We start from the raw sequence: 19,616 nt of genomic DNA, 5'->3' as shown, positions 1-19,616 counted from the left end.
CATCTGATACTAGCTTGCTTTAATCCATCTACCTTTGAATGGAACACAAAGAGAGGGAGAATTATGTGGAAGTGCATAAGAGCAGCTTTGTTGTGGACTGTTTGGGAAGTGTTAGTGAAGGGGTATTTCGGTCTTTGTACTTGTTGAGAATGCTGATGTGTACTATTATGTTAGTTCAAGTGCCTCCTACTTAAATAAGGGCACTTATGTCTTTTTCAATAATATTAATAATATAATAACAGGTCTGGCCGAAACGAGGGTTGACTTTTTCCTAATTCGAACCAAACCTTTTCTCTTATTCTTCCTCTTTCTTCCTTCTTCTTTCCTCTCTTCCTTCTTCTTTCCTCTCTTCCTTCTTGCTATTTACTTTACTTTTCAGCTAACAAACAAAACAGACTTCTAGGGCAGGCCGAACTTCAACATGGTATCAGAGCGACATTAAACAAATCAGACTTGCTAGAATTCTGTTTTCTGCGTATTCGAACTAGGGTTTCTCTTGGATTTCTCAGCCGTTGGTTGGAGACTAGGAAAAGGGCTGAAAAGGAGTGATCGCCCTCTTCCCTTGGAGGTTTCTATGCCTCCAGTGGTGTCGTTGGTGATTGGTTGCTGTGGTTTCTAAGCCCTCCCCTAATTAATGTAGGGCTGGTGCGTGTGGTGCAGTGATGTTTCATTCCTTCGTGTGGTTGGCCTTCAAGCGATGAGGTAAGGAGTTTTTTTTATGCCTAATTTCTGTTATGGAACACATGAGAGGTGTGGTAAAAATCGTATGATGGGTTTTCAGATTGCAGTATGCTAGGGTTTATGCTGGTTTGTGTGTGATTCGAAGGGAAGTAGTGTTTACTTAATGGTGAAACTTCCGGTAGCTGTAGAGTAGGGTTTGTGGTGTTACTAGTACGGCTTTCAGCCTTTATTATTGCTGAAATCAGTGTGTAGATTTCGGTGAAGTGTCTGTGTGTAGTGTGCAGTGTGTAGTGCTCAGGATTCAGTGATAAGGGAATTCGGCAATGGCAGATAACAGTGATAGTAAACCTAGTGTGATGTTATCTACTGACTACCTGAATGTCCAAATGACCTCCATTAAACTGAATGGAGAGAATTATGTCCCTTGGGCCAAGTCTGTAGAGGTTTTTCTGAAGGCGAAGAAGGTAAAGCACATAAGAGAGGAGAAACCCCCCACTAATTCTCAGGAGTACGAAGACTGGGAACAGGAAGATGCACAAATCATCACATGGTTGTGGAACAGTATGGAACCCAGAATCAGTGTGAACTTCATGTTTCTTGACATAGCCAAAGAGGTGTGGGATCATGCTAAGAAATTATATTCTGGTCAGGATAATACAACTAGGGTATATCAACTGTATTAGGAATACTTCAATCTGCAACAGGGAAATCAAAGCCTTTAGGAGTACTATGCCAGTATGAAAAATATCTGTAATGAGTTAAATGTCTATCATCCTCTCACTCCTGATGTCAAGGTTCAACAACAACAAAGAGAGCAACTTGATGTGACTCGGTTTTTGGTGGGGCTGAAGTCTGAGTATGAACCAGTACGAGCCCAGATAGTAGGAGGATCTGCCCTTCCATCTTTAGAGGAGGTGTTTGCTCGTCTTCGGAGGACTTCCATTAGATCAATGGAAAACTCTAATATCTCAGATAAATCAGCATTTGCAGTGTTGAGAGGTCGAGGTGGCAGAAGTGGGGCTCGAGGAGCCCAGCCTGGCCGTGGTGGCAGTAGTGGTCCAGTGTATGGCCGGAGTGGTAGTGGTGGATCTACACATATCCTTGGTGGTGGTCGTATTGGAGGCAGAGATTCAGGGGGAGTTCGTGGTAGAGGACGTGGCTCGGGTCCACGGAGGTGTACTCATTGTGGTTTGGATGGACATACTATTAACTACTGCTATGACTTACATGGTCCACCCTCGGCGTGGGCCAACCATGCCATGACTAGTGACACCAGTTCCAGCTTTAGACAGGAGAACCGGTCAGCTGACCAGATGCCTTCTACCTCTTCAGATGGTTCGGGCAAGGAGATGGTGAGTGTTCCTCGTGATGAGTACGAAAGGTTTGTTCAATCCACATCGCAGCAGAACACAACTACCTTTGCACACTCAGGTATGGCTTGTTTGGCATCCACACCCAACCCCTGGATTATTGACTCTGGAGCCTCCGATCACATGACGGGAACTCTAGGTGTGTTTTCATCTCTCACTCATTGCTCAACATCACAATCTGTTACCCTTGCTAATGGCTCTACATCATCTATTCGTGGTATTGGTAATGTTGACCTAGACCCTGTATCCCTATCCTCTGTTTTATATGTACCTAAGCTTCCATTTAATCTTATGTCTGTTAGTAACCTGACCAAGTCTCTTAATTGCTCCATTGCATTTTATCCCTCTATGTGTGTTTTCCAGGATCTCAAGACGGGGATGAAGATTGGTGGACTGTATTATCTTGATGGTGGTGGGAGAACGTCAACGACCCTTCAGTCATCTATTTCTCCTCTCCAGTGGCATTGTAGATTTGGTCATCCTTCGCTGAAATTGCTGAAGTCCTTGGTCCCTTTATTGAGTCAACTTTCTGTTTTAGATTGTGAGTCGTGTCAACTTGGAAACACCATCGTGTTCTCTTTAGTTCTAGGGTTGATAACCGTGTGTCGAGTCCTTTTTCTTTAATTCATTTAGATGTTTGGGGTCCTTATAAAGTGATGTCATATAATGGATACAACTATTTTGTTATTTTTGTTGATGACTTTTCAAGAATGATGTGGCTTTATTTAATGAAAGAAAGAAGTGAATTATTTGCCATCTTCCAGAAATTTTATGCTGAGATCCGCAATCAATTTGGCATTAACATCAAAATTTTCCGTTCTGATAATGGTCGTGAATACTTGTCTTCATCTTTTCAAGAATACTTGGACCAACATGGCATTATACACCAAACTTCATGTACCTACACCCCACAACAAAATGGGGTTGCTGAGAGAGAACTAGCATCTTGTAGAAACGGCACGCTCACTCATGCACCACATGAATGTTCCCAAACCCTTTTGGAGTGATGCAATGCTCACCTCTTGTTTCTTAATTAATCGGATGCCCACGTTTATTCTTGATGGTCTTTCTCCTTTTAGTGTCTTGTTCCCCAACATGTCTCCGTTTCCGTTTCCTCGGGTATTTGGGTGTGTCTGCTTCGTCCATAATCTGGGTCCCGGGACTGATAAGTTAGATGCACGATCCCTTAAGTGTATCTTCCTTGGCTATTCCTGGACTCAGAAAGGGTACAAGTGTTACCATCCCAGTTCTTGTCGTTCCTTAGTATGTGCTAATGTTACTTTCTTCGAGTCTACTCCGTTCTTCGTGGGTCCGGTGATGCTGCTTCCTCCACATCACCTCCTCCTATTCCCCTTCTTGTGGCTGATCGTCCTCCTCTGGTTCCAGTCTTGCCTACGTCCTTGCCTCCGGTGCCACCGTCCGTTGATCGTCTACCTATCCGTCACGTGTATACACATCGCCCACGTGTACCGGTTGCGACTCCTCCGGCTTCATCACCGTCGACAGATCCAGCTCTAGATCCGACACTAGCCTCCGACTTTGATCTTCCTATTGCCTTACGGAAAGGTAAACGCACCTGCACCCTTCACCCTATTTCCAATTTTGTTTCCCTTACTTACCTCTTCGCCTCCCATTGCCAGTTCATCTCTTTGTTATCCTCAGTGGTTGTTCCTAAGGATGTCCAGATAGCCCTTACCTCTCCAGAGTGGTGCCGTGCTATGGAAGAAGAGCTCTCTGCCCTCCATCATAATCACACTTGGGACCTCACCGCTCTTCCTCCTGGGAAGCAGGTTGTCGGTTGTAAGTGGGTGTATACCGTTAAGTACTTGCCAGATGGTCGTGTTGAGCGCTTGAAGGCGCGGCTGGTTGCAAAAGGGTACTCCCAAACCTATGGCATTGACTACACAGAGACATTCTCCCCGGTTGCTAAGATAGGGTCAGTTCGTGTTGTCATCTCCCTCGCAGCTATGTATGATTGGCCTCTATCAGCTAGATATCAAAAATGCCTTTTTGCATGGTGATTTGCTCGAGGAGGTCTACATGGAGCAACCACCAGGGTTTGTTGCTCAGGGGGAGGATGGTTAGGTATGCTGACTTAAGAAGGCTATATATGGACTTAAACAGTCCCCTCGAGCATGGTTTGGTAGGTTCAGTGAGGTGGTCAAGAAGTTTGGTATGAAACAGTGCCAAGTTGATCAAGTTGATCACTCTGTCGACTCTCCTACAGGCAAAATACTACTAGTGGTGTATATGTAGATGATATCGTTGTGACTGGGAATGTTAAAATGGGCATTGACAGATTGAAGGCATTCCTACAGAAACACTTTCAGACAAAGGACCTTGGCAAATTGAAATACTTTTTGGGCATAGAGGTAGCAAGATCTAAGCATGGCATTAATTTGTGTCAGAGGAAATATGTGCTTGATTTACTGGAAGAAACATGTTTGTTGGGTACTAAACCGACTGAGACACCCTATGGAAACAAATACGAGGCTGAGCAGTGATATAGGTGAAGTATTTGAAGACCCTGACAGATACCGACGACTTGTAGGCAAACTAAACTACCTAACCATTACTCGGCCAGATATTTCATTTGCGGTTAGTGTGGTGAGTCAGTTCGTGCAGAAACCTTTGGTCCCACATTGGAATGCAGTGCTAAGGATTGTGAGGTACTTGAAAGGAGCTCCTGGCCGTGGTTTGCTGTACAAAAGTGGCGGAAAACTGGAAGTAGAAGGATACATCGATGCTGATTGGGCAAGTTCAATGTTTGATAGACGGTCTACCACAGGCTATTGCACCTTTCTAGGGGGTAACCTGGTAACGTGGAAAAGTAAGAAGCAAACAGTTGTGGCAAGAAGCAGTGCAGAAGCAGAATATAGGGCCATGGCACATACTGCTTGTGAATTAGTGTGGCTAAGGAACCTTCTCTAGGAGATAGGATATGACATCAGTACTCCAATGAAGCTCTATTGTGACAATCAGGCAGCGGTTCATATCTCTTCCAATCCGGTGTTTCATGAAAGAACCAAGCACATCGAAGTTGACTGTCATTTTGTGAGAAGAAGGTGCTGAATGGAGTGATAGAGACTGCATATGTTAATACGGGAAACCAATGGGCAGACTTGTTTACAAAAGGTTTGAGTCGGGGGAGAGTGGACTACATATGTAACAAGCTGGGATTATATGAGATATACTCACCAGCTTGAGGGGGAGTGTTAGTGAAGGGGTATTTCGGTCTTTGTACCTATTGAGAATGCTGATGTGTACTATTATGTTAGTTCGAGTGCCTCTTACTTAAATAAGGGCACTTATGTCTTTTCCAATTATATTAATAATATAATAACAGGTCTGGCCGAAACGAGGGTTGACTTTTTCCTAATTCGAACCAGACCTTTTCTCTTCTTCTTCCTCTTTCTTCCTTCTTTCCTCTCTTCCTTCTTGCTGTTTACTTTACTTTTCAGCTACCAAACAAAACAGACTTCTAGGGCAGGCCGAACTTCAACAGGAAGAAAGGAACACTAGAATTTTTTGTGAAAAAGAAAGGAGCTTTTCGGAAGTTAAAGAATGTCTTTTGACAAGGTCATTTAGTAGTTGAAAACTCTAAATCTCTTTTATGCATACTCTTTCAATTAGGGGTGTCAATGGTATTCGAAAATTCGAGATTCGACATAATCGAATCAGATTCGGATAATTCAAATTTCTTATCGGTCGAATTCGGATATCTTATTCATACCGAATAGCTAATTGGATTCGAATTCGGATATGACCTGATTCAATTCGATGAATATCCGAATTCGATCGATTATTTAATTCTTATATATAATATATAAAATATTTCAATGTCTAATATAATTTTTTTTATGAATATGTGTAATATAATTTATATATAATAATTAAATTATATGAATAATTTATACTTTATATAAATAAAATATTTATTTTATATATTTATTAATTACCTAAAATAATTAATTAATCGAATATTCAAATATTTAATCAGATCTGAATTCAGATTTTAATTTTCAAAATCCATTGAATATCTAATTGAATTCGGATATCAAATTTTCTAATCGGATTCAAATTTGATCCATTTACACCCCTACTTTCGATGACCTATGGAGAAGCTAGTTAGCAGTGGCTAATACTTCTCCCAGGAAGGAAAGATATGTGGTTGAATGGATGCCACCTGGGGAGGAGTTTATTAAGCTGAACTTTGATGGAAGTAGCCGAGGTAACCCTGGACCTTTAGGCATAGGAGGAGTGCTGAGAAATAAAGATAGTAGCATTATATCTTTGTATTCAGGTCCTGTGGGTGTGGGAGACTCTTTAAGGGCCGAATTACTTGTTGCTATGCAAGGAATCCAGCTCGCAAACCATCTAGGAATAGAGCTTCTGATTATTGAAGGGGACTCCCAGGTGATAGTGGGTTGGTTGAAGGGTCCAGACTCTATGGTCTGAGGCTTTAGAGATCTTCTCAAAAAGGTTAAATGGCTAACAAGGAATATGACAATCAGAGTTCAGTGGGTAGGCAGATCAGCAAACTCAATGGCTGATTCACTTGCAAAACAGGGGGCTTTTCGGGCTACTTTATTTTTGGCTTCTGTGTAATTTCTTTTGAATTTATAATTTTGTAACTAGTCTTAAACGAAAGGTTGCCCCTCGTGCCTTTCCATGGGTTGCCTGTAAGCTGTAACTCTTATTTGCTGGATTAATAAAATCTTACTCATTTATCAAAAAAAAAAAGATTTTGTCTATATTGGCATTAATGGGTCTTCTCAAATCGATTGGGAGAAAAGAAAAGAAAATTAAGAAGCGAAGACCTGGGGCTCAAATGTTACTTCAGTTAACTCTCTCAAATGAGAGGTTTTGGGGGTTTTATTTATATCCATAAAAAAAGGCTTGGTTTTGGTTTGAGTGCTAACCTTGTCACCTCTCTTTCAAATGAGAAGGTTCTTTATGTTTTTGTAAATCTGTGATGCTTAAATTACTAGTGGTGGCAGGCTTTGCTAAACAAAGGTGTGCATTTAACAATTGTTTGAACTCCCTAAAAAGCCTAAAGTCGACTTACTCAAGCTGGAGTTTCTTGGTGATGAATGAGACTGCTAAGTGGTGATAGATTAGATTCTTCAAAGGATGGAGGTCCTTGATTCCTTGTTTCTCAAATTTACAGTTAGAGAAGCAAATCTCTAGCTTTGTTCAGTTTGTTCTTAAATTGGTTAATATGCTTTATTTGACTCACTGACCAAAGAAGGGGTAGGGAGACCAAATCTTGTATGAGGCCTCCAGTTTATAGGCTGACCAACAAAACTGATTGTGGTCTATTTTTTTCTCCTGTTTTCATCTTTAGTTGTTTTTTTATTTCAGCTTTATTTTCTTTCTTGATATACAACTCAACAAAGCTTTATCACAACAATATGAGGTTGACTTGGTGTGATTTAAAAGGTGTGCCGGCCTAGGTGTAGCAAGGCACATTTTAGGGTAGGCACCTCGCCTAGGTCCTAGGCACAACACTTTCAAAAGGCGCACCAGTGTGCTTGATGCGCCTTAGCCTAGGCGTGTGCCTTTTGAAAATTTTACGTTTTTTTGCTTTTTTTGAACCTAGTGACTGGGTCGGGGGCTCTGCCCTTGGACCCCCAACCACACTTCTCGAGGCAAGTCCAGACAAGTCACCAGAGCTCCGACTATTTGCTAATGTTGTTCATTCATTCATCTTAATAAAATATCTTCTTAAAAGGCAACTAAAATTATACAATCATTATTTTTGTGTGAAAATTAAGAATTTAAGACCCCAAGTCCCTAACATGGACTTGTTTGGGCTTGCCTCGAGGGGTGTGGCACAGAGGGCGGCTCGTAGAATTAGGAATGTAATATGTTTTACATCACATTAGCTACTTGAAGTAATGCAATTGAGGAAAAAAAAAGATTGGGGGTTTTACATGCTTGAAAATGTTTTGTATGTTTGATTTTATTTTTAAATTTTCACTTGAATAAACTTTACATGTTATGTTTATGTATTTTAATTTTAGATAATAGGTTTTTTAAAACATTAATTTTAAAATTTAAGTTTATATTTTTATTAATATTATGTTTAATATTTTTTTTAACATTATTTTTTTTTGTATTTTTTGTACATTGCTACGAAAAGGCGCGCACCTCGCCTTGTGCCTCAGGCACAAATTGGCCCTTGCGCCTTTTTTGCACCTTGCGCTTTTAAAACACTGGGTTGACTTCATAAGATCTTTTCCACCATCTCTTCTAGAACCCTTGGGTCATTTTTCACCACCTCAATTCTTGTCTTCTTGGGCCTTCCCCATCTCTTCTAGAATCAACTTTGATGAGATTACTTATTCTTACTGCTCCAGTCAATGTTATTCAATACACATTTTATTTCTATATTCCATCATTTTATCACCAATTGGAACTACTCTTAGATTCCCTTGAAAGCCTTTATTTCTAATCTTATTCTTGGTAGGTTTTCTACTTATTCGTCTCAATATCTTTATTTCCTGCATAACAAACAGGGACCATGGAAACATAGACATATCCTGGGGGAAGTACATTAGCTAATGCAAGAATTGACTTTTGAGAGCTTCATTCCAATAGGCTTAGAGGGTAGTAAATAGTATGGCAGATTATCCAGCAGCAAGGGGTAGATAGGGAATGTTTTTAGGCCTAAGATATTAGAGGAGAGGAAGAGAGGAAGGAGGAAGAAGAGGAAGAGAGAAGAGAGGAGAGAGAAGAACATTTAGATTCAAAAACTTGGAGTTGGCGGCTCTAGCTCTCTTTACTTTTTATATTAGAACCAACCAACTTAAAATAAAAGAGGTGCGGAATTACAAGATTGCCCTTGCGGCACTAAAGAACAAAAAAATATAAAAAGCTACTAGGAGAACTAGCGGATTTCAACACTCCCCCTCAAGTTGGGACATAGGTATCAATCATGCCCATTTTGTCACATAAATCATTATGCTGCGGATGATGTAACCCCTTAGTAAAGATATTTGCAAGTTGATCTGTGGAGCTGACGTATGGAGTGCACACTTCCCCATTTACAATTTTTTCCCTTATAAAGTGCTTGTCAACCTCAATATGTTAAGTTCTATCATGAAGTACTGGGTTGGCAGCAATGTTGATAGCAACTTTGTTATCACAATACAAGGATATGGGGCCATTAACAGGAAGTGCCAACTCATTCAACAAGTTCTTTATCCACATAACTTCAGCCACTCCATGGGACATTGCTCTATATTCAGCTTCCGCACTAGACCTTGCCACAACATTTTGTTTCTTGGTTCTCCACGTGACTAGGTTTCCTCCCACAAAGTACAATACCCACTAATAGACTTTCTATCATCAACTGATCCGGCCTACTCAGCATCAGTATACACCTCAACCTTCAAGTGACCATTCTTCTGGAAAAGTAAACTAGCCCCTGGGAATTTCTTTAGGTACCTGAGGATTCTATTGGCTACCTCTAAGTTAGGAGCATGCATGAATTGGCTAAGGACACCCACAACATAAGCAATGTCCAGTCGTGTCATAGACAAATATAATAGTTTGCCCACAAGTCTCTGGAATTGTTTCACATCCTTGATAGTCTCACCCTGACAATCACCCAATCTGTGGTTTGGATCAATGGGGGAGTCAGCAGGTTTGACTCCAAGTTTTCCTGTATCCTGTAATAAATCTAGGATGTATTTTCTTTGAGAAATGAAGATCCCCCTGTTTGAACGGGCCACTTCAATTCCAAGAAAATACTTCAAGGGACCTAGATTTTTGACCACAAACTGAGTGGCTAGGAACTCCTTTAGTTTATGAATTTCCACTTTCCAGTCGCCTGTGATCACTATGTCATCAACATACACTATCAAGGCTGCTATTTTTCCCTCTCCTTTTTTCACAAATGATGTATAATCAGTCTGACACTGTTTATAACCAATTTGCTGAACAGCTAGATGAAACTTGCTGAACCAAGCTCTCGGTGATTGTTTTAGTCCGTACAAGGACTTATTTAACCTACACTTTTTTTCTTGGTCTTGAGCATAGAAACCAGGAAGTTGCACCATGTACACCTCCTCTTCAAGATCACCATTCAGGAAGGCTTTTTTAATATCTAACTGGTGGAGATCCCAATCAAGGTTAGCAACAAGAGAAAAAATAACTTTTATGGAATTCATCTTAGCAACCGGAGCAAATGTCTCTGCATAGTCTACTCCATACACCTGAGTAAACCCGTTCACCACCAACCGAGCTTTATACCTTTCTACTGTACCATCAGCCCTATGCTTTACTGCAAAAACCCACTTGCACCCTACCGGTTCCTTTCCCACAAGAAGATCCACTAATTCCCATGTACCATTTTTATGTAATGCATCCATTTCTTCTTTCATTGCATCTATCCATTTAGGTACTGAAAGAGCTTCTGCCACATTTTTGGGGATAGGGTCACTATTAATGGAAGAGAGAAAAGCACGAAAAGAGGATGAGATGTTCTCATATGAGATGAAGTGGGAGATAGGATGTTTGGTGGTACATGACCCAACTCCCTTCCTTTGTGCAATAGGGATGTCAAGGTCATTGGCAGAAGAAGAATCAATAGCAATAGGATAAAAAATGTCAACAGGAATAATGGTACCTGGTGGGATGGGATTTGTCCTCAATGAATCTGATGATGTTGGCGGTACAGTTTCAAGTTTATCCACAACTTTTGAACCCGATTGGCCCTTGCAGCGACAGAGGAAGACATGGAATGGAGGAGGGTCAGGTAGAGGAGGTAGCACTTTAAATTGTTTCTCCTCCACCCTATTCTCCCCCTGAGGAGAAATCGTATAGAAAGGATCACTCTCAAAGAACAATACATCCATAGAAACATAGTATTTTCGAGAAACAGGATCGAAACAATGGTAACCCTTTTGAGAAGACGGATAGCCCAAGAAGACACAAGGGAGAGCACGAGGGTCAAGCTTACCACGGGTAGGACACAAGTTTTGAACAAAGCAATGACAACCAAACACCCGAATGGGAATAGAGAAAAGGGGGGATTTAGGGAATAGTAGTTGATGAGGGGCCTTGTACCCTAACACCCGAGATGGCATACGGTAGATGAGATAGGTAGCACATAATACAACATCCAACCAAAAACGTTTTGGAACACTCATATGGATGAGTAACCCATGAGCCACTTCAAGTAGATGATGGTTTTTTCTTTCTGCAACACCATTTTGTTGAGGAGTTTTGGCACAAGAGCAACGATGGATAGACCTACAAGCAAAGAACTCCGCGAGATCACTGTGGAAGTATTCTTTAGTATTGTCAGACTGAAAAATTTGGATCTCTGTCTGAAATTGGGTGAATATCATGTGTTGGAAGTCTTTTACAATTTTTGGTACTTCATCACTAGACCGCATGGGGTACACCCATGTATATCGAGAATAGTAATCAATAAAAGTAATGAAATATTTATTAGCCAAGCTCAGATGGTAAAGTAACAGGGCCCCAAACATCAGAATAAACAATATGGAAAGGAAAATCAGATTTATTATTTCTTGAAGGAAAATGATTTCTACAATGTTTGCTCAACTGACAAGTTTGACATTTGAACTCAGACACTGACACTGATTTAAATAAATCCGGAAGTAAGACTTTTAGCGACTCAAAAGATAAATGACTCAAACGACTATGCCATAAATAAACTTGTCTCATACTAGACTGACTCATAGACTCAATGGCCACAGAACTAGCTTTGTTCTCCAACATGTAGTGGCCATCCACCATACGACCTCTACCAATCATCTTCCCCGAGTCCAAATCCTGTACAACACAAGAAGAAGGGAAAAATGTCACTGAACAATTTAAAGAATCTATAATGCTACTAACAGAAAACAAGTTTCTAGGTAATTTCGGGACATGTAATGCATTAGAAAGGGTTAGTCCAAAAGGAAGGGTTATGGTTCCTTGACCAGCTATGGTGGAAAAAGAACCATTAGCTAATCTCACTTTGTCCCTACCAGATAAAAGTTGATAGGACTGAAAACAATTTGACTTAACCGTCATATGGTTTGAGGCTCCAGAGTCAATTATCCAAGGGGAGTTAGGTGAACGGGAAGACACATAGAAGGTTGTGGCAAGATTACCATTACCTGAAGTAGATGCAAAAGAAGTCGAGGCAGGAGGAGCAGAATTCATCTGGCAGATTGCTCTCCCATACAGATCCAAGTGGTCACGGAAAGAATTGATGACAGAGGCTCCTGGTGAATAGCAGTAGATGACAGAGGCTCCTGAGAGGCCAAGTTTGCTGTATTAAACCGTTTTTGACTTTGCTGTCCCAACTTTTTATTTTGATTTGATTTCTTACTCAGCTCTTGGACCCACTTTGGCTTTCCATGGAGGTCCCAGCAAGTATCTTGGGTATGTTTGGCCTTCTGGCAATGAGTACACTACAACTTATCCTTATCATCCACTCTCTTTTGGGAGTCACCCTTCTTAAAGGAATTATTGCTTCTTGCTCCTATACTCCCTTTAGCCACTAAGGCAATCTGCTCCCCCTCAGAGCTATTCATCACACTACGCCCACTCCCTTTGGACTGTACTAGAGCATACACTTCTTGCATTGAAGGAAGATCTTTACTTCCTAATATCTGAACTTTGAGGGACTCGTATATGGGGTTCAGCCTTAAGAGGAAGGCAAAGACCCGTTGTTGGGAAACCAGAGCCTTGTAGGCTTTAGCATCAGCATTACACTTCCAATCAATGTTCTGATAGTGATCTAGTTCCTTCCAGATTGAGGTCAAATCTGAATAGTAGGCTGAGAGGGTCCTCTCCCCTTGCTTACAAGTAGATGAGGCAACTTGCAACTGGTATATTTTGGCATAGTGGCGTTGCTCTGAATAGATAGATTTTGCCTTCTCCCAAATCTCAACAGCTGTTTCAGCCCACATGAAAGTCTTCCTGACTGGAGGCAACATAGACAGTAACAGCCATGACATCACCATGCTGTTTTCCTGATCCCACCTATCATGTTCTACCCCCTGAGACTTTGGTTCTTTAGTTTTACCATTAATATAGCCTACCTTTCCCCTGGCTGTTATGTATAGTTTGATTCCCCTTGACCATTCTAGGTAGTTAAGACCATCAAATGGTATCACAGTCATGGGAAAACTCATGTCAAATCCCCCACTCACTCCACCTTGACTTGGGGACCCACTAGACAGAATAGAATATTCAGAAGACATTCTAGGTAGTTCAGCCACTGTTCAATTTGAGTTCAGTTAGTTCAGTCACAATTCAATCGAAGTTCAAACTATAATTCAGTTCAGTCCCAGTTCAGTCAAAGTTCAAACCCTAATTCAGTTCAGCCACAGTTCAGTCAAGGTTCAGCTACAGTTACAGTTCAGTCCCCAATTCTACAGTTCAGTCACAGCCACAGTTAAGTTCAGTCAAGGTAGCCGGCCACTGTCTTATAGTTACAGGTCATTTTGACCTACACCACCCAGTTGACTGGGTAAAAAAAATCAGGATCACATGATCCAAAGTTCAAGGGAACTTAGCAGTTTCAGGTCATCTAGACCTCCAAAAAAAAAACACTTACCTGGGTACAAGAGAGGATCACTCGATCCTCAGAAGATAGATTTATCTTCGCAGCATCAGATTCTTCCTTCCTTTTAAGGGTTTCTTGGCACACGGCCAAGGAAGAAGAAGAGAAGGTAAACGGAAACCCCTTCAGATCAGTCCGATCTGCTTCTTGATCAGATTCGATCCACAGCAAGAAGAGTCCAAAAAAAAAAGAAACCTTATCGCACTTTTTCTGATCTCAGAAGGCCCGCTCTGATACCATGTTTTCAGGCCTGAGATATCAGAGAAGGAGAGGAAGAGAGGGAGGAAGAAGAGGAAGAGAGAAGAACGTTTAGACTCAAAAACTTGGAGCTGGCGGCTCCATCTCTCTTTACTTTTTATATTAGGGCGACCCAACTTAAAATAAAAGTGGTGTGAAATTACAAGATTGCCCCTGCGGCACTAAAGAACAGAAAAATATAAAAAACTGCTAGGAGAATTAGCAGATTTCAACAGGGAACAATTGTATTTGGAGTTTACTAATAGAGACTTTGGATCCCTTGGACTGTATACTTAAAATAGCAGGGGGGGGGAAGAAAACAGTGGGTTTCTTGGGACCATTGGGGTGATTGGCACATTTCCCATTGCACATGTTTTGTTTTCTTTAATCACCAATTAATAAAGTTAGCAATTACCTATAAAAAAGCATATCTTCATCTCTGCTTCTCTTGTTTATGTGTATTGCTTCTTGATTGCTCAATTCTTTGCTCCGTACAACATTTATACCCCTTAGAACATATAGATGCAGGCTAGGGAAGTGATGCAATTGGGTAATATATATATATATTTAAAGATGAAATTGAAAACCAAAGAAATAAAAAAAATAGGGGGAGTATCGTTATAAGTACCAATACACCTCTGCCAATACACAGAGGTGTATCGATACTTTGAACCATGGGTTCAATACAGCAGTTAGCAATGTTTGCGTTGATTAAACCCTAACAAAATAGGAAGATAATAAAATGAAATTAGTATATAAATACATAAAATGAATATTCTAGTTTAATAATGTCTATTTTATAATTATAATAATGTCAAAAAATAAAAAATATAAAAGTATTTTATAACCCAGTGCAGAAAACGGCTTGGCGACTGGGCGAGGCGAGCCTCCAAGGGCACCTTGTTGCCTAGGTGCCTGCCTAGGCATCGCCTTGACAACTATGGCCTAAAGTTGGGCCACAAGGTGGGATCAAGAACTGAGACAAAAGTTAGTATAGAGAATTTGATTGACCCTTTAGTTGTCATAGGCCTCAATGGAATCTTGAAATATTTAATCTTTCTAGTGGTATTCATTAATTTATTTTTACATATCCTAAGTTTTGTTAGAGGATCATGATATATTCCTTAGACCTTTCTTCTTTTAAGCTAGTTTCTTACTTCTTTCATTGGCTTAGAGATTTAGGAAGCAATTATATGGCATGTTTTTCAAAAGAGACCTCATCATCCATGTAGCTTTCTCTTGACATTGCAGTGAAAAGAAGTAAATCCTCCTCCTTAGGTGCTTCTTTGTAATGTTACTCATTTCTTCTGTGGTGAGATTCCACTGAATCATCTATGTAAGTCAGATGATCCATATTAGTTCTACATGCTTCTTAACAGAACCAGCAAATCAATGGCTGGAACTCAAAGATTGTTTTCCAATGAATAGGGGGATAAACTTCTCAACATCTGGAGATTCTCAGTGATGAAACAAGTGAGTTTACTTATTTATGGGTATGATCAATAAGATTGAAGAAAAATTTTGTACTTAACATCTTTAGAATTCCAGACAACAACTCAAACTCATTGGTTAAGGAATGGTTATCATCTTATTTAGTATGTGCTGGTGTTTCAATGAATTTCTTTAGGACAGGAAGGAGAAACATCCTACTCATATGTATGCTTTGGGTAGAGTAATATAATAGCAGAATAGAATAGAACAGAGAAAGAAGAAGGTCACACCGTTGATAAAGAAAAGGGAAGATAAGTGCAGACCTCAAAATAACTCAGTTCAAATTCTTATTCCATGATCAAATTCTCTACTAGCTGTTTACAGAAAACATATTTATAGACTCTAAAGGTTGGGTCTGTCAGCCCTTACAATTGATCCCAAAGACATCTTTCTTAACTAGGACTCAAATTCCACTACTCACTGACACCTTTCCAACAGGATGATCATAACCTTCCTGATTCAAATGAAATTCAATAGATTTTAGTCTTATTGGATAGGTAACTGAAAACCTTTTCTAAAGACACAAAAAATCAGCCCGAATGGACATAGGCTGAAGAGGTGATGTGATTGCAACTTCAGTTTAAAAAAATTCTAAAAGCTCACTGATAAGACTATGAACCACTTTGATCCTTTAAGATGATTAATCCATTCTTACAATACCAATAAACTAGAAAATAAGTTTAAAAAAAATTAACTTTACCAAAATCCATATCACCCAAAGATTATAAAGTTGTTGCTGAAATAGGAATTTGGAGAAATTTGATTAATATGAAGTAATGGAAATAAACATAACAAGGTGAAAATTGTAGAAGTAATGATCAATGCAAATTTTATTGCACAGTATCATCCCCATGAACAATAAAAAAAAAGATAATATCATCACCATGCTAGGTTTACTCTTCTACCTTTTGCTTAGTGAGAAAAAGTTTGCCTTTCTACTTTGTTCTTTATATTTGTTTTTATTAATGAGTCTTTAGGCCCTGATATAGATACAAACAATATTTTTTCCATTGGACATTTATCATCCATCTATATATCTTCTCCAGTTATGTGGATTTTATGTTACTGTTTTGCTATATTTCTAACTGGGACTTGGTTCAGTGGGTATAATTTATTCTTTCTGGGATTTTGCAGGGGAACTATTCTTCATCTCAGATAGAAAAAGTGGATTCTGGAATCTCTATAAATGGGTATATGGACATCCCACTGAATGGCATGCTTTATAAAAATGATCCTTTATGGTTATAAAATGATCCTTTATGGACATCCCCTGAATGACATGCATCTTATTCTTATGTGGCTTTGGTGTTCATACTGGTTGGAGTAAATCAAGGACATAGTTGAAACCTGGTGATAATACCTGTATGAAACCCTAGGAAATGTTATTCTTGATTTTAAATGGTTTAATGTTCCACTTAGTATATTCTTTATTTGTAGGTAAGACTTAAATGCTTAGTAATTGCCTGTATTTGGATGCCATAGTTTGGATCTATCTCAAACTTTTATTTCCTTTACAATAATTTGCTATTAATGAATGGACACAAGCATAGGTGATCTTATTTTAAACTCAACTAGGTCTTTTACTTTTATTTATATTATGTCACAGATTGAACACACGGATGAAGTGCTAGTAGTGTATTCCCTGGATGCGGAGTTCACAAGGCCACTGTGGGTTTTTGGCATCAATTCCTATGATTTTATTCATAGCCCTCGAGAAAACAATTTAATTGCATGCAGCTACAGGTCTCCCAGAGAAACTTGTTTTTTACAGAGTTCCAGTTCCATATGCAATACAATTGTAGAATGCAAATCTATAGTTAGTGTTAAATTCCATATAATTATCATTTAGAATGCTTGCAGGAAAAATGGGAGGTCATTTCTTGGAATTATAGATGATGTCAAGAACTCCATATCCATCCTTGACATACCCTTCACTGACATAAATAATATTGTATGTAAAGAACATTTTTTATCACACTATTGTATATATATATTGTGAAACTATACTAGTTACATCAAACTCAATGATGGTCTATTTAAATCCATGATTTTCTTTGCAGATTTCATGGTACCACTACTTATACATTGAAGGAACATCAGCAATTCATCCATTATCAGTGGCAAAGGTATATTGCTGCATCATTTCCAGTATATTTTGAAAACTTCTTTGGGATAAATATTTGGAAAATGTTGGATAATACCATCTTTAAGCTTGATGGTCTAACATGCTGTACGGGATAATCTTCTTTCTGGGTTAGCAGGTGACATTAGATGAGAGTAAACCAAGAGCAGTTAATTTCTCAATTTTTTGGTCTGCTTCTCCAGACAGTACAAAATATAAATCATATTTTAGCATACCAGAGTTGATAGAATTTCCAACAGGATTTGCGGGTCAAAGTGCCTATGCATATTTTTATCCTCCATCCAATCCTTGTTATCAAGCCAGTCAAGAGGAGAAGCCTCCATTGTTACTGAAAAGCCATGGTATATTATCTCTATTTCTGTAGACTAGAATGCTTCTTTCCTATTAATATTTCTTTGCTAATTCTAGAAAAAGTGGATGTTTCTTCAATGGTGCTGTGCTGTGAATACAACTCAATGTGGTTTTAAGGTGTTCTATGTATTCATGATTAAACAAAACACAGTAGTCTGAAATTTCCAATATACACCCAGAAAATGGATGCTTTCTGAAATTTTACTTTTGATAATTAGACAGAAGTCAATCATGTAATTGAAATCAAGAAATAAAAAGATTAAATGGCAACCCCTAAAACGAAAGTGTGTTATAATGTGGCCATTGCAATCTCTAATAACTCTCCCAATACCTGATGGTTCAGGATTGCCTAAACTGCACCCATCAAAGTGTGTTATAAGCATTAATTTGTGGAGCCTATTGGACTAATCTGTTTGGATTTGGTTTAGCAGAATCAGTTATCTATTGCCATCTTCTAATTATATTAGGGTTAGGTAGACTTCAAGAGAAAAATGAGGCTGTATTGGGTAAATGGCTATGGAGGTTCCCCAAAGAAAGGGAAGCCTTGTAGCACTTGGTTATTAAGAGCATTCATGTGTTGCACCCTAATGGGTGGGATTTGAGATTGGCTAGAAATGCTAGAACAAAAAATCCCTTGGAAAACAATTTTGACTTTACTTCTTACTTTCCTACAACATGTAAGGTATGATGCTATTTTTTGGACCGGGGGGTGTTTGAAATTTTGGGAAGATACTTGGTGAGGGAGGTCTCCTCTCTGCCATTCCTTTCCAAAAAGCTTCAATTTATCCTAGGCTAAAAACAAACCCATAGCTGATGCGATTTCCTTTGGTGAGACGGGGCTGGTTTGGGATTTAGGTTTGAGGAGGCCTTTGAGAGATACTGAAACTGCTGAGCTGATTCCATTACTCAACACGCTTCAAGTTGTAATTTTGGCTCCTTCTTGGTTGGATGAGAGACTGTGGACCCCAAATGCAAATGGCATTTTTACTTGTGCATCCTTTTTCAATGCCTAATTCCTTCAGTTGATAACCCAACCTTTCCTGCTAAAGAACTATGGTCAAGCTGATTTCCCCTAAGGTGAACATTTTTTTTGGGAGACAGCCAAGCAAATCATAAACACTTATGAGAGATTCGAAAGAAAGTGGAAAAGCTGGTCAATTTCCCTTCATGTATGTGTTCTTTTTCTAAAGAATGTTCTTTGGTGCAGACTCCATTGGTAGTAGGGATGTATAAGTTGAATTTTAATAGGTGCTGTTTGGTCAAACTGAATGCCTGAAGTGGGTGGTGTGGTGAAGGACAGTAAAGGCAATACCATCCTCAGATATTTGAGTTCAATTGGGGAAGGAAATTCCCTGAGAGCAGAGTTATTGGCTCTAAATATTTGTCAGTCTTCAAAATTCCAGTGAGTGTGAGCAAAAAATTGGGGGTGACTATGGGGGATTTCTTGTGGGAGCCAGGGGAGGAAAAAAGAGATCATAGAATAAGCTGGGAAATAGTGTGCAGGGGGCTTGGGATTAGGGAATGTACAAAAAAGGAATATGGCGTTGTTAGGAAAGTGGCTCTGGAGACTGCCTCAAAATAGGGACAAATTGTGGACAAAGGTGATGATAAGTATTCATGGGCTCTTGGATAATGGATGGGATGCTGGTGTGCTGCCTAGGGAAAACCAATCCTCACCTTGGAAAGCCATTAGTGCAATCTTACCTCTCTTCCTTCCTTCCATCAGATACAACCTTTGTAATGGTAATAA

The 19,616-nt window shown here is 39.5% G+C and overlaps 1 protein-coding gene across 2 annotated transcripts in view; it reads left to right on the top strand.

Annotated features, from left to right (window-relative positions):
- Positions 1 to 19,616, top strand: part of LOC104605524 (alpha/beta-Hydrolases superfamily protein) — a 41,215-nt gene that overhangs the window by 9,745 nt on the left and 11,854 nt on the right. For both annotated transcript variants that reach the window (XM_010270337.3, XM_010270328.3), the window contains exons 7-11: positions 16,507 to 16,562; positions 16,979 to 17,115; positions 17,233 to 17,323; positions 17,433 to 17,498; positions 17,634 to 17,856. In XM_010270337.3, coding sequence (XP_010268639.1) covers positions 16,507 to 16,562; positions 16,979 to 17,115; positions 17,233 to 17,323; positions 17,433 to 17,498; positions 17,634 to 17,856 — 573 coding nt within the window. The remainder of the gene's footprint in view (positions 1 to 16,506; positions 16,563 to 16,978; positions 17,116 to 17,232; positions 17,324 to 17,432; positions 17,499 to 17,633; positions 17,857 to 19,616) is intronic.

This window comes from Nelumbo nucifera, chromosome 5 (genome assembly GCF_055504915.1).
Source record: "Nelumbo nucifera cultivar China Antique chromosome 5, China Antique-T2T, whole genome shotgun sequence".
Taxonomy (NCBI): Eukaryota; Viridiplantae; Streptophyta; class Magnoliopsida; order Proteales; family Nelumbonaceae; genus Nelumbo; species Nelumbo nucifera.
Note: the sequence above shows the minus strand (reverse complement) of the source record. Positions and strands in the feature narration are given on the sequence as shown.